Source organism: Harmonia axyridis, chromosome 3 (genome assembly GCF_914767665.1).
Source record: "Harmonia axyridis chromosome 3, icHarAxyr1.1, whole genome shotgun sequence".
NCBI classification, from domain to species: domain Eukaryota; kingdom Metazoa; phylum Arthropoda; class Insecta; order Coleoptera; family Coccinellidae; genus Harmonia; species Harmonia axyridis.
In genome coordinates this window covers 30,399,617-30,412,523 of record NC_059503.1, presented here as the reverse complement: position 1 = coordinate 30,412,523, position 12,907 = coordinate 30,399,617, and the positions used below count along the sequence as shown (strand labels likewise).

The 12,907-nt window shown below is 34.0% G+C and overlaps 3 protein-coding genes across 4 annotated transcripts; 1 reads left to right on the top strand and 2 right to left on the bottom strand.

Moving 5' to 3' along the window:
- The first annotated feature begins 221 nt into the window (after window positions 1-221).
- LOC123675131 (vacuolar protein sorting-associated protein 26B-like) lies at window positions 222-4,055 on the top strand. The gene is made up of 9 exons (XM_045610393.1): window positions 222-396; window positions 481-624; window positions 859-1,072; window positions 2,181-2,364; window positions 2,419-2,594; window positions 2,654-2,818; window positions 2,906-3,072; window positions 3,641-3,811; window positions 3,869-4,055. Exons 1-8 carry the CDS (start codon window positions 394-396, stop codon window positions 3,806-3,808), a joined length of 1,221 nt encoding a protein of 406 aa, XP_045466349.1. The 5' UTR covers window positions 222-393; the 3' UTR covers window positions 3,809-3,811; window positions 3,869-4,055.
- A 1,844-nt stretch (window positions 4,056-5,899) lies between these two features.
- Window positions 5,900-7,487, bottom strand: LOC123675133 (delta-aminolevulinic acid dehydratase). Its single transcript, XM_045610395.1, has 6 exons — window positions 7,261-7,487; window positions 7,063-7,210; window positions 6,777-6,996; window positions 6,550-6,723; window positions 6,196-6,471; window positions 5,900-6,143 (listed from the first exon to the last, which is right to left on the bottom strand). Exons 1-6 carry the CDS (start codon window positions 7,389-7,391, stop codon window positions 6,073-6,075), a joined length of 1,020 nt encoding a protein of 339 aa, XP_045466351.1. The 5' UTR covers window positions 7,392-7,487; the 3' UTR covers window positions 5,900-6,072.
- Window positions 7,488-7,577: 90 nt separating this feature from the next.
- Window positions 7,578-10,317, bottom strand: LOC123675129 (mitochondrial-processing peptidase subunit beta). Of its 2 annotated transcripts, XM_045610391.1 has the most exons (7): window positions 10,157-10,317; window positions 9,942-10,035; window positions 9,747-9,877; window positions 9,232-9,688; window positions 8,279-8,565; window positions 8,026-8,218; window positions 7,578-7,921 (listed from the first exon to the last, which is right to left on the bottom strand). In XM_045610391.1, exons 1-7 carry the CDS (start codon window positions 10,220-10,222, stop codon window positions 7,719-7,721), a joined length of 1,431 nt encoding a protein of 476 aa, XP_045466347.1. In that variant the 5' UTR covers window positions 10,223-10,317; the 3' UTR covers window positions 7,578-7,718. The 2 variants fall into 2 exon arrangements, with proteins under 2 accessions (XP_045466347.1, XP_045466346.1); XM_045610390.1 differs by having other exon boundaries at window positions 8,026-8,565.
- Window positions 10,318-12,907: the final 2,590 nt, after the last annotated feature.

Genomic DNA, 12,907 nt, shown 5'->3' with positions numbered 1-12,907 from the left:
TTCCAGTATATGTTGAAACGTTCTCATAATTTGTTTTTTAAGCAGTAAAAGGATTGCTTTGACGGACTGGCAACGATCGCTGAGCTCATACCATTAGCTATTGCTAAAATGAATGAATTATAGTCAGTTTTCCAATTGTGGATTAATCTTTGCATGCGTTAATGACAATTTGAACGCACCTGTTTGACCACTTGTCGAACAATAATCACCATTTCTATGAACCGAAACGCCATCTTCCCTCATTTCTCTAGAAGGCTGTCAAGATTACATCCTCTTGGTGATGTTAATTGTTTAAACCACCAAGTCAATTTAAATTAAGGACTGGACTCTTATTGTTCGTTTAGAAATATATTAGATTGTTATAGAAATTTATGTTATCATTCATAAATTGAAATGGTGAGTAACGCCTACTACGAAGTTTGAGCTGAGGTTAATTTTGACATCAGGAATTTAATTGGGATACGTTGAATTTGTTTTCAGAGTTTTTTTGGATTTGGGCAATCTGCGGAGATTGAAATATATTTAGATGGCCAAGAAACTCGAAAGACTGCTGAAGTCAAAACAGATGATAATAAAAAGGAAAGACTTTTATTGTATTATGATGGAGAGACAGTTTCAGGAAAGGTATAAAGCCTTCAGTTTTTTTTTTATAGAAGCAATGAGTTTTTTCATGTTACAATAATAAGAGGATATCTTAATGGGAATGTTTTATATATTGTTTTCACAAGAACCAAGTGGGTCAAAGTTCTTAATGAATTTATTAATAATGTCAACTTTGTTTATGATTGTTTGTAAGATATAAATTGATCAATATTCATATGCAATCAATTGAGTTTTTAGAATGTGTTTTTACAATAGGTGAACATCAGCTTGAAAAAACCTGGTAGCAAGCTAGAGCACCAGGGTATTAAAATAGAATTTATAGGTCAAATTGAAATGTTTTATGATAGAGGTAACCATCATGAATTTATATCCCTGGTGAAAGAATTGGCTCGACCAGGTGAAATGATTGCAAACACGAGCTATCCTTTTGAATTTAGCTGTGTAGAGAAGCCTTTCGAAGTGTACACAGGTGAGTTTCTTATTAAAATTTCCCCCTCATATACATGGTGTCCCAAATTCTAGTGCCTATTACACATTTATGAAGAACTGGGCATATTTGAAATCTAGTTATTGAGATTTTGATATTTTCTATTGAATTTAATTTTTTTTACTGTGATATTAAATATTCAATCTTGGTATTTCCGGTTATACAGGGAACGAAAATAATTTTCCTGAAAATTTGTTTTTATTTCTTCTCATATGATGAAGTATTCAATTATGAATGGTTCTCTTTTGTGTTATTCCGTATAGTTTCCAAAATATCAATAAATAAAAGTTAAAAATGGAAATATGGATAGTTAGTATTTGGTTCATTTAACTAGAACTGTTTTGACATTTTTGAAATAGAAGAATGTGAACATGTTGGGTATTTTTTAAATTCAAGAAATATCATCACAAGATGTTTCAAATATTATGTCAAAAATTGTGAAAAAAAATTTGACCACACCTTTTGTTTTTCAAATTAAATAATTTTTGAGAAGGAAATATAAGTGTTCCCTATTTTGAATCTAAAGAAAAAAAAATTAGCTTACACACCACATAAATCAAAATAATCTTTAATACCTTGGAAATTACTGAATTAAAGGGCATAATCATTTTAGAATACTATATTATTTTTTCCTCGTTTTTTTCACTTTTTCTACCCACTATTTGAAACACCCTGTGATTATATTTCTTTAATTCAAAAGTTACATGGCATTTACATATCCCTCCACTTCAAAAATGTCAAGACAGTCTAATGAACAAAATACTGACCATGCATATTTTTTTATTGATATTTTGGAAACTATTGCAACAGTTCAAACAGAGGGTCATTCGAAAAACCAAATTTTTGGGAAAATTATTTTCATTTCCTTTATAACTGTATAAATCAAGGTCGCAAAAATATTTAAGCTTCAGTGAAGTACATTGAATAATATCATAATTTTCAGAACTCAAATAGGTACAGTTTTCCACGAACGTCTAATAAGCATTCGAACTTGGGACACCCTGTATACTTAACACTCCCAAAGTTTTTCTTGGTTTATATAGAGTTTTAGGAAGTTCAAAATGTTTTTTCTCATATTTTCTCTTCTTAGGGGCTAATGTCCGATTACGCTATTTCCTCAAGGTGACCATAATTCGTAGGCTTGCCGACTTAGTTAAGGAATTGGATATAGCTGTTCATACTTTGTCCAGTTATACAGAAATGAACAGCTCCATCAAGATGGAAGTTGGTATAGAAGATTGCCTGCACATTGAATTTGAATATAATAAATCAAAGTGAGTTTAGACCTGTCCTACCATGTTTTTAGTTAACTGTTTAAATCATTGCAGATACCATCTGAAAGACGTCATTGTAGGCAAAATCTACTTCCTCTTAGTTCGGATAAAAATTAAGCACATGGAAATAGCTATAATCAAGAAAGAAACTACAGGACAGGGGCCTAACACTTTCACAGAAAACGAGACAATAGCTAAATACGAGATTATGGATGGAGCACCAGTTAGAGGTATAGTAGTTTCACTGAAAACTTACCTATAATGTTTAGAATAAAACTGACTATCACAGGAGAAAGCATCCCTATCAGGGTCTTCTTGGCTGGATATGATCTAACCCCCACCATGAGGGACATAAATAAAAAATTTTCAGTCAAATATTTCCTAAATCTTGTTCTTATGGATACTGAAGATAGAAGATACTTTAAGCAACAGGAAATCACTTTGTGGAGGAAAGGTATGGAAACTATTTTATGCATTAAATTTTTTTCACATAGAAATATTGTCGTAACAAGTGTACATTGTAGTAAATATCTTTATCTAGGTGACAAAATACGTAAGAACAATGCTCATAGTCCATCCATCATGGCTGGTACTCAAAACTTGCAGAACACAGCTATGGCACACCAGAAGTCATTGGAAAACAGTGGAAATAATGACATAATCAACGATGAAGATGAATCTCCTGAAGATGTTGTGCCTGCAGTGAAGGTATGGTGGCAACAAATTTTATTTATTCAGCTATTTAGGTCAAAAACAGTGGAAATGATTTTGAAAAACCAGATTTAGATTTGTTATTATTTCCTTGGGTTTTCTTGGATATGAACAGTGATTTAGTACTTCGTTTGAATGGAAAAATGTTATGTATGTTACTTTTTTCAGCTCATTTCATTTAAACTACATAATATGAATTGAGTCTTTTCTATCAATGAGAAGTCAATCTTGCAGTACTCATCAATTGGGTTCTGTTCAGCAAAAGCATAATTTAGGCCTGGTTTTGATATCTTCAGATTTTTTTTAAATAGGCTAATCTTTAATTGCATGCAAAATTGAGAACATCACGACCCACCTCTTCTCATCTCCCCTTGATCACAAATCAAAACTACAATATTTGGCTTGATAACAATCTCTACTATTCAGGGTATCTCATGTTTTTTTTTTATTAATCCCAAAAACTATATCATCACCTATCCAAATATTGATAATCTCGTTGAATGATTCGTTTCATTAGTTATCATTTTTTAATCCATTTCATCAAAATTTCTACTGCTCTTTACAGGAAGATTTTATGAGAGCTCCGAATTCTGAATCGAATGATAAATTGAGTAATAGAGATCCATTCGATGATAAGACATCACCAGAAGAAATTGAGGAAAAACAGATTCAAAATATGACCAGAGAAGCAGGCGATGGAGAAAACGATAACAGCAATAATATTGCAGAGTGATAGGTGAGGACTGGCGTGCCACAGTATAGTTTTTATGTTTTTGGTTTTTTTTTTTTATAGGAAAAGCAAAAATTGAATAGGAAATATCAAGGAAAGTGCTATTGGAAAGAATTATATAGAAGTGTTTGTATATAATGTATTTGTTATATCAACAGTTTGAAACTGTGTCATGTATATTATGAAATTTATTAATTTACACTTTATTATTGTATATTTCTCATATAGTAAAAGTTACTGAATATCTTGATTCTATTGGTGAAACATTATTTACTTATATGATGAAAAAAAAAACAACTGTCACTCTTGTTTGCGTACACCCCTGGGAACAATTGTCCCTCCTACTAAACCACAACTTTTCTCTGCATCTTAACCACAACCCAACATCCTTCATGAATCATTTCTGATAAGATGGTCTGTTTGGTAACTATTACGTTTTCAAATTCTTCATCTGAAAAGCTCTCCTCAGAATCACTGTCGTCTAATTTGAGGCTCGTTTCACTCTCAGCATTTGAGTCAAATAATTTTTTTGGTCTTCCTGATTTTATTTTTTCCATTTTTTCATCACATTGGAATTCGTTATTTCTGCCGCCCACATAAAGGCTGCCTTTAGGTGTTTCACAAACGATGGGTCCAATTTCGTGAATTTATCATGATGCTCTCTCAGCCGTACACTTGCAGCCTACTCATATTAAGCTGAGAGTGGGGACACATCCAATGGCTGCAGGCTGTGAGTGAAGTGTGGGGGTTGTAATAATATATCAACATTATTGATTCCAGATTATTGATGTGCGTAGCATGTCCGCCGAGAATTAAGAAAACCCGCTCTTCAGCTGTAGGTTTAGAATATTTTATAAAATGTTTGAACCATTCCACAAATATTTCTGACTGCATCCACTCGTATAGGTGTGTGAAAATTTTCATTCTGTATAACTTGGGTGTAAATTCAACGGTTGATGAGAAAAAAATGGTTGGGATGAGGACTCAATTTTTTTGAATATGTATTTCTGCAGAAAAAGTTTTTTTCGAAAAAAACATTATATTTATATCATTATAAAAATGTTTGCGTTTTGGACCTAAAATGTACAGGATGTTTATAAGATCATAAATTATAATTTTGTGCTGAAAACTTTCATGTTGGGGTTCGAGACACCTTTCTCCCTAAAATATTTTCAGATCTCTACAACTTCCAGTTATACCAGAAAAAGGACTACTACTTCCCTATTTCAAATAGCACACCTAGTATATCATTGCATCATTAGATAGCTTTTTTTTATAGCAATTTCAGCAATTCAACGGTTTATGAGTTAATAGGATTCTTATAAAAAAAAATGGTGGTGACGAGGTCTCACATTTTTTTGGATCTTTCTCCAGAAAATTTTTTTTTTCGAAGAAACCTTTTTCATTTTCGATTCTGCAAATACGTACTATTTTAAGACTCTATGTGCTTCGGAAAAAAAATGTACAGGGTGTTTATCAGAAGATCATGAAGTTGGACAACTCAAAAATTCATCAAAACTCAAGATTTTCACATTACAACCTATTTTTTTATTCTTTCAGTCAATTCCATGTATAAAAAGAGGGAGGGTTACTTAAGCAATCTATTAGTTGTGACTTTCTGATGAAGAATTCAAACTAAAAATCAAATGTCTTTGTATGCCTTGTCTACACGATTACTCTCGAAGGGTATGTGCTAAATTTGAAATTCTTCTAAATGGGCAAAATCTGTTTAATGACTTCTTACACCTATGTGAGATTCTGTTTTCTCATTGAAAAGATAACCATCCTATCAAACTGAAATAGAGCTAAACCTTGGCTATCGAAGGTAAAGTAGAAAGACAATCACATTGGATTACTAAAAACTCAGGTTTATTTTGACTCCATTCAAAAAATACTGTTAATGGTTCATTAATGTTTTGAAAATGTAAATAAACCCATTACAAAATGGTGAATTAGGTCAGAAAGAATTTTTGAACGATATTGAATATTTGATGATAATAATAACTACTTGGTCAATCAGGGTTTTAAAGTGGATTTTCACATATTTCAGCATTCTCAATTTTTGGGTAGTTGGACTCAAACCAAACTATGTAATAATCAAAATCACAAGTTACTATAATTCTTCATCATTCACATAACATATAATTCAATTAAATAATGATCTTTTTCCCACAACACATTTCTTTCAATATCCATATAAAATTCAATATAGAAAATATCTAAAATTAATTTCTACCACCTACAACAGCACAGATTAAATTAACTCATTACATCTTACTGCTCCCATGGATCCAATCCAGTATTTGGGGTGTGAAATAAGTTATTATAACATCAGCACCTGCCAATGATAAAAATTTTCAAAGAATTCGAAGAATGAAAATTCTACTCACCTGATCGTCTCAAAGAAGTCAAGACCTCACTTAAAGCAAGCCTCAAATCAATGGCTCCAGCCTTGGCTGCATGATGTATCATAGCAAACTCACCAGATACTTGATAAACAAACATTGGATATTCAGGAAATTTATTTTTAATCTCTTTCACAATGTCCATATATATCAAGACAGGTTTCACCATTAACATGTCAGCACCTTCTTCTACATCTCGAGCAGCTGCTCTTAACGCTAAACCAGTACTTTCCGAAGGCAATTGGTAACATTTTCTATCACCTAAAAAATAGCAAATGTTTGAATGCTAAGTGATCAGAGAGATTATAACAAGTACAAAATGTTTATCAGAATATATACCAAAAGCTGGAGCTGATTTGCTAGCATCTCTAAAAGGTCCATAAAGATTTGATGCAAATTTGGCTGTGTACGATAAAACAGACACTCTATTCACTAAATTTTTATCTCTTAAGGCTTGTTTTATGGCTCCAATTCTACCATCCATCATATCAGATGGAGCCACAATATCAGCTCCTAGGAAGAGTAATTTAGTTAGATCACAAAAGAAATGTGAGATAGTAATTTACCAGCTTCAGCATATGCTAAAGCTACTTCAGCTAGTCTCTTTATGCTGTCATCATTTTTAATAAAACCATTCTTGTCAAGGACTCCACAATGACCATGTGAAGTATAAGCACATAAACACACATCACAAGCGATTGTTAGAGAAGGAAACCATGTCTTCAATTTTGAAACTGCTTTTATCACAGGGTTCTTTTCTGTACTGGCATGAGAACCACACTCATCCTGAAATGTAATTTTAAAAATTCTTGTTCAAGTTGACATTTATTTGAATGGGATAATATTACGCACTTTCGGAACATTATTTATAACTCCGAAAAGGAGGACAGATTGCAAACCTTTCTCTATTAGGGGTATTAAATGATCTCTTAGTTTATTGAGACCATACCTTGAAATACCTGGCATGCTTTGAATGGGTTGCACAGCATTTTCATCGTCTCTAAAACGTATAACTCCAGGAAAGGATAAAAATATGTTGAATACACTTACACAATGAATATAGGATACATGAGATTTTTTTGTGTTATATCGCAGTTACCTCCTTGCCAACCTCTCAAAGTCTTATTGAAGATGCTACTATGTAAAATATGCTTATTGGCTGGATATCCCGTATTTTCCATGTTTAAATGATATAATCAAACTAGGGTAACAAGTGATAAATATACAATTTGGAAAATTGAGGTTAAATCGTCTTATTGCTAGGTCACCTTTTTCAACCATAGAAATTCAAGTTATTAGAACCACAGATTATAAAGCTAGAGAATATGGAAAGTATTGAAGAATTTTTGGAAATAAAAATTCAAACCCATTTAGGGACATCTTTATTAAATAACTGTGGTACAATGAAACACATACATTCTTTTCTAGTATTTACAAATCATGGTTGACAAAAGGTAGCTTCTTACTCATATTGCTTGAAAAAAAAAGTCTGATGGAATAAATTGAAATTATACACGAAGCCAGTACATGGAGCTACGAATCCTATTGTAGTCAGGTAGATTTTCAACAGGTCCTACAGCTGCCACAGCAGGACACCTGTCGTAAATATATTTGAAGCACACATCCCGAACATTTTGTGCAGTTATAGAGTTGATTCTGTGAGTCAATTCATGAGGTGGGATCCTTCTTCCATAACACAAGAATTGGCGACCTAGAAAAAAATATTTAGCAACTATTCTATCAAAGGATTTTTATTTGAGATAGTTTAAATCAAAAATAAAATATTGAACTAATGAAAACATCATGAAAGCTTACCAATATCTTCACAGACAGAAGTCGAAGTATCCAATTGTAACAGAGTGTTAGCAGTCAATAAGGCCTTTGCTCTTTCAACTTCTCCTTCGGTAATATGTGTGCATAACCTTACAAACTCTTGTTGAATGTTAAATAACATATCTTCAAGTTTCAAATGATCAGAAACAAAATAGACACCCCAGAGACCAGTATCCTGAAAATTAAAAGCAAAAATAATGAATATGTCTAATATGTTTAAAAAAGTTGTTCTTACCTTGTAGCATGTGTTGAAACTCTGGTATGAATGACAAAGATCACCTTCTGCACTAGCTCTAGCCAAAGTGGTTGCATTTTGTTTTGCTGAAGCCTGTGACCTATCCCAAGCCCCTAAAAGGGTGGACGCCACCATCAAAGTTAACAGGTCTGGGTCAGTCCAACCTACCCCTTCAACTGCGATGGCTACGTGGGCCAGAGGTAGAGAATCATCTCTCACTCTTATTTCTGAGCCTGTGAATCGACATGGGGCTAGGGAAGGTATTTCAGAGACAGGTCCTCCAGTTCCTGAAATTACATGATTCTCAAGTACTAAAGCAAGACAATAATTCTCACATTCAATAATTGAATAAATTATGAACTCTGAAGGAAATAAATAATATTTCAGTATAAAAAATTTATTACAATCATCTCAATATAAAACAAAACAATTTTTCATATATCAACGACAACAAGAGTATGGCCTTATTTGATGTACAAAAGGTACAACTCGAGATTTCGACACTGCCCATATATTATGAGCAATGAAACTGTAATTTTGCCTATGACATCTTAAATGACTTCTAAAAGAGTCAAAAGCAGCTATTTCACATGGAGATCTTGAAATTGGTCTCTTAATCCATCGCTTTTTAAAGTAGCACACCCCACATGCGGGTGAAGTAGCCCCAGGTATGCAAAAACCCATGATTTAAAACTGAGAATTTTAACAATTTCTAAATGACAGTTTTTGTGACAGCTATGAATTTTAGATAGAGTAGAAAATTTAAATGACTGTCAAAGATTTATTACTTAAAATTTTTCATATAGTGTGTATAAATTGTAATTTCAACCAAAAAGACAGCAATCTCCTTTTTTTTTTTTTTTACTTTGAATGAAGGCATCGATTGCTATGGTTATTAGCTCCTTTTACATGAGTTTCACTGAAGAAGCAACACATAAAATCAAAGCACTCACCAGTAATATGAGTTTCAACTAATTTGCACAATTCATCATGGTTCACACCTCCAGCTCCAGCAACAACCATCCTGCCAGGACTATAATGACTGTTTAAGTAGCTCCTCAAATCAGTAGCATTGATTCTCTTGATATTTTCGGTTGGTCCCAAAATTGTGTTGGCTAGAGGAGTACCTTGGTAAGCCGTTGTGTGAAGGTGGTCAAAAACAACTTCCTGTAAGTTTGATTCCACCTCTTGCATCTCCCTAAGGATTACACCCCTCTCTCGTTCAATTTCTTGTTCACCTAGTTTTGCATTTTGTACAATGTCAGCTAATATCTCAATTGCTCTTGGAACATCTTTGGCCAAACATCTTGAATAGTAAACAGTCTGTTCTCTACTTGTATAGGCATTCAACTGAGCACCCATATCTTCTATTTCGATTTCTAACTGACCTTGTGTCCTTTTGCCAGTCCCCTACATTTGGAAAATATAGGTTTAAAGATTGAATATCGCAAATTTTTAATACATGTACCTTAAATGCCATATGCTCCATGAAATGTGCAACTCCATTATTTTTAGAGTTTTCATACCGACTACCAGCATCTATCCATATACCAACTGTGGCTGTCTGAGAACCCCAATCTTCAGTAGCCACACGAACGCCTGCATTGATTAAATGTATACATTGGTGATGAGAAGTGATCAAATTGCAAAATATGTCACTTACCAGAAGTGAGAGTTGTACAAGTAGTTGGTGGTACATTCAAGACAGGAATATCATTTTTCAAGACGGTAGATGCATTTCTCAAACTTTTAGAGGCCTAAAATGAAAAATTAATTCCATTTTATAATTACGTAATTTGAGGTTAAATAAGATTGAAGAGTTTTCTACTTGAGATATTGATCATACATGATCATACAAATGAAATAATCGACATTTACCTTCAATATACCTGAATTTTTAGATAATTTAGCAACAGAATTAGACAATTTGAGAATGGACGACATTTTCGTGATTTATGTTGATCAGAGTCGAAATTATGCTTCCCTCACAGTCAGAATTTGACAAACGAGTCGATTTGACAGTGAACAGAGAAGTATGTAATAAGGATGTAGGGATGACCAGGATAGGAATTTTTTAGTACGTTTTGTGGGCTTCCCATTCCTGACAGAAATTCAGATTCACATAAAGGATTTGAGGTCATTACCACCTCAATCAGTGACGTGTTTTAGTAAATTCTGCAATCCTATTGATCAATCGAAATCTCTCCCATCTCATTCATAAGTTGAGGAGAAAACCGTTTCATAGTCAAATAAACTGTGTGAAAGATATTAAATTATTAATAAGGTACCAATTTAAGTCATACTATTCTCTAATTTGACTAGGTGATATATAAAACTTTAGGCTTTTAATTTTCAATTACCAAATTTCGTTTTGGACTTGGTTAACGCCGAAAATAAAATCTTGGGAAGGAATCAAAATTGGTGACATTAACTGCAGATAACATTCCAAAGCCCGTCACCTTTTTACTGTGTTCTCTATGATAGAGTGATAGAGACAGAAAAATTCCTCCCCATTTTCGAGGATCAAATAACTTCAACTTCATTTCAAGCGGTCTGATGATATCAAAATCAGGTTTGAAGATATCAAACTCCAAAGAGGAGAAAAAGTAAAAGATCCATTCTGGCGTATATTTGTCTCATGCCATTTGAATCTAAGGTGCAGAGAAAGATGAGGAACTCTTGAAGCATACTGTGATCTCCGATTTTGCTGGTGAAGCATGGTGAGGTGGAGGGTTGAGGATCTATCCCAAGAACAGGGAACTTGCTCGGTATGCATTTGAAGACGACATAACAGGCGGAATGAACTCATATCGAAAAAATGCTCGGACACGTCAATTTTTAATTCGAAGAGGAAAACTATTTCCCCCCGTTAAGCTAGCAGAACCGAGGGAGTTTTTAAAAACGTAATTTAAGAAATTTGATAATGATTTCAAACTTGAGCCTTAAATTATGGTCTTATTGGATGGTTCATAAGAAAATGATTAGCTCGGTGGTTTCTCCGATAATGAGGGAGCAAAAAAATTTTTCAATAGGGTAATAAATTAGTCTAAAATAAGCCTAACATTATGGCCTAAAAAAATAAAAAATTTTGGTGGTTCTGCTAGCTTAACGGAGATCAACACTACTCATATCAAATTCACTTCTATAACGTTTCAGCTCTTAGTGTTACAACCCCAACCTCTAAATGCCGAATAGGGAAGATGGGGTAGATGATAGTGTAAGTTCTTCAATTAAATTAAACCGCTAAATGAGCTTTTCTTCTTGTTTTGTTATAACCAGACAATTCTAAAAAAATGACTTCTTATATCTAAGATGTCTAAAATACTGGTGTATGTACACTGATTAGATTTTGTTTAAAATAATTCTGGCGAATCGGGCTCGGCATGGGTCCCTTCCCCCTTTTTTCCTTAAGGTGGTGCTATCCCTTAGAACATTAATCTATATTCCAAGTGCTATCCAAAGAATGAACCAATCATCGGCATCACCATCATCCATGATAACCTCTTCTTGCCAATTCCTCATTTACCTTCTATTTGCTCGAATCTAGTCCTTTTGTTTTGTAGCATTATTGGCGTTATTTTCCTACATTCTTGTATATATGTAATTCATCGCCACAACTCCTCCAGTGATATTATCTGCGTAGCGTGAATTTTTCTCTTTAGATGACAACAAAAAAATTGAACGTTGAAATATTTGTACAAGCTCTAAAACGTCCTTTCTGTTGACGTGCTTTTCTCCGTGCACTTCATTAAATAAGTTTGGTGTACGATTTTCGAGAACGAATGCGATCGCATTCGTTATTTTTGAAAAATATAGAAATCATTACAAGTATTTCTGCCAAGAAATGAACCATTTTAGGTAGGCATAAACAAACCAACGCAGACTGCGGGTGCGGGATCGGGAACTGAAGCGTTAGATGCGGCAGTGGACAGATTGCATAGCATGCACACCAATGCAATAATAAGACAAAACTAATGTGCGAACTGCGGGAAAACACTGCACGCTGCGAACCGAAATTAATTCGCTTACATTCCGCAATTCGCATGGGTCCTATTCGTACCGGTATGCACTCCATCATATCCCGCCGTTGATTTCCATCCCAAAAAAGTTTCGTTCCCGCAACCGCAGTCTGCGTTGGTCTGTTTATACCTTTATTGATGAAAGTAATAATCAAAAATTATTTTTTCGGTAACCGTCTATTGTCTATTCGTCCAAAAAACCCTATTTTCCGGACTTGTTACGTAATAGTAATTTACGTAACAAGTCCGGAAAATAGGGTTTTTTTGGACGAATAGACAAAATTCCAGGACGAGTGTAAGCGGGTCCTGGAAGTCTGTGAGTCCAAAAAAACCATTTTCGGGCGTGTTGCGTACAATATTTTTTCGGCCACCATGTAAAATAACACTATCGCTGCTGCTTTCCATATTTTATTGCGATTACGATCAAAAAACATGCAAATTTTTGACAACTAATTTCATATGAACTGTCAGCCGTTATCTCGGTTGCTATGGATTCTATGATTCTTTTCCGGCCTAGTCCGGGAAGTACGTACTTTCCGGACTAGGCCGGGAAATGCTACTTTCTCAGAGAAAAAGCGTCCGGGAAGTGAGCACTTCCCGGACGGTTGCC

Excerpts from the sequence above, each read along its gene's own strand:
- LOC123675129 (XM_045610390.1), bottom strand. The coding sequence starts at position 10,222 with ATGTCGTCCATTCTCAAATTGTCTAATTCTGTTGCTAAATTATCTAAA. Across the intron at positions 9,689-9,746 it reads TGGAGCATATGGCATTTAAG|GGGACTGGCAAAAGGACACA; the intron begins GTACATGTATTA and ends TTCCAAATGTAG. Across the intron at positions 7,922-8,025 it reads TTCTGTCTGTGAAGATATTG|GTCGCCAATTCTTGTGTTAT; the intron begins GTAAGCTTTCAT and ends ATTTTTTTCTAG.
- LOC123675133 (XM_045610395.1), bottom strand. The coding sequence starts at position 7,391 with ATGGAAAATACGGGATATCCAGCCAATAAGCATATTTTACATAGTAGC. Across the intron at positions 6,472-6,549 it reads CAAATCAGCTCCAGCTTTTG|GTGATAGAAAATGTTACCAA; the intron begins GTATATATTCTG and ends GCTATTTTTTAG. Across the intron at positions 6,144-6,195 it reads GACTTCTTTGAGACGATCAG|GTGCTGATGTTATAATAACT; the intron begins GTGAGTAGAATT and ends TATCATTGGCAG.
- LOC123675131 (XM_045610393.1), top strand. Across the intron at positions 2,365-2,418 it reads TTTGAATATAATAAATCAAA|ATACCATCTGAAAGACGTCA; the intron begins GTGAGTTTAGAC and ends AAATCATTGCAG. Across the intron at positions 3,073-3,640 it reads ATGTTGTGCCTGCAGTGAAG|GAAGATTTTATGAGAGCTCC; the intron begins GTATGGTGGCAA and ends TGCTCTTTACAG.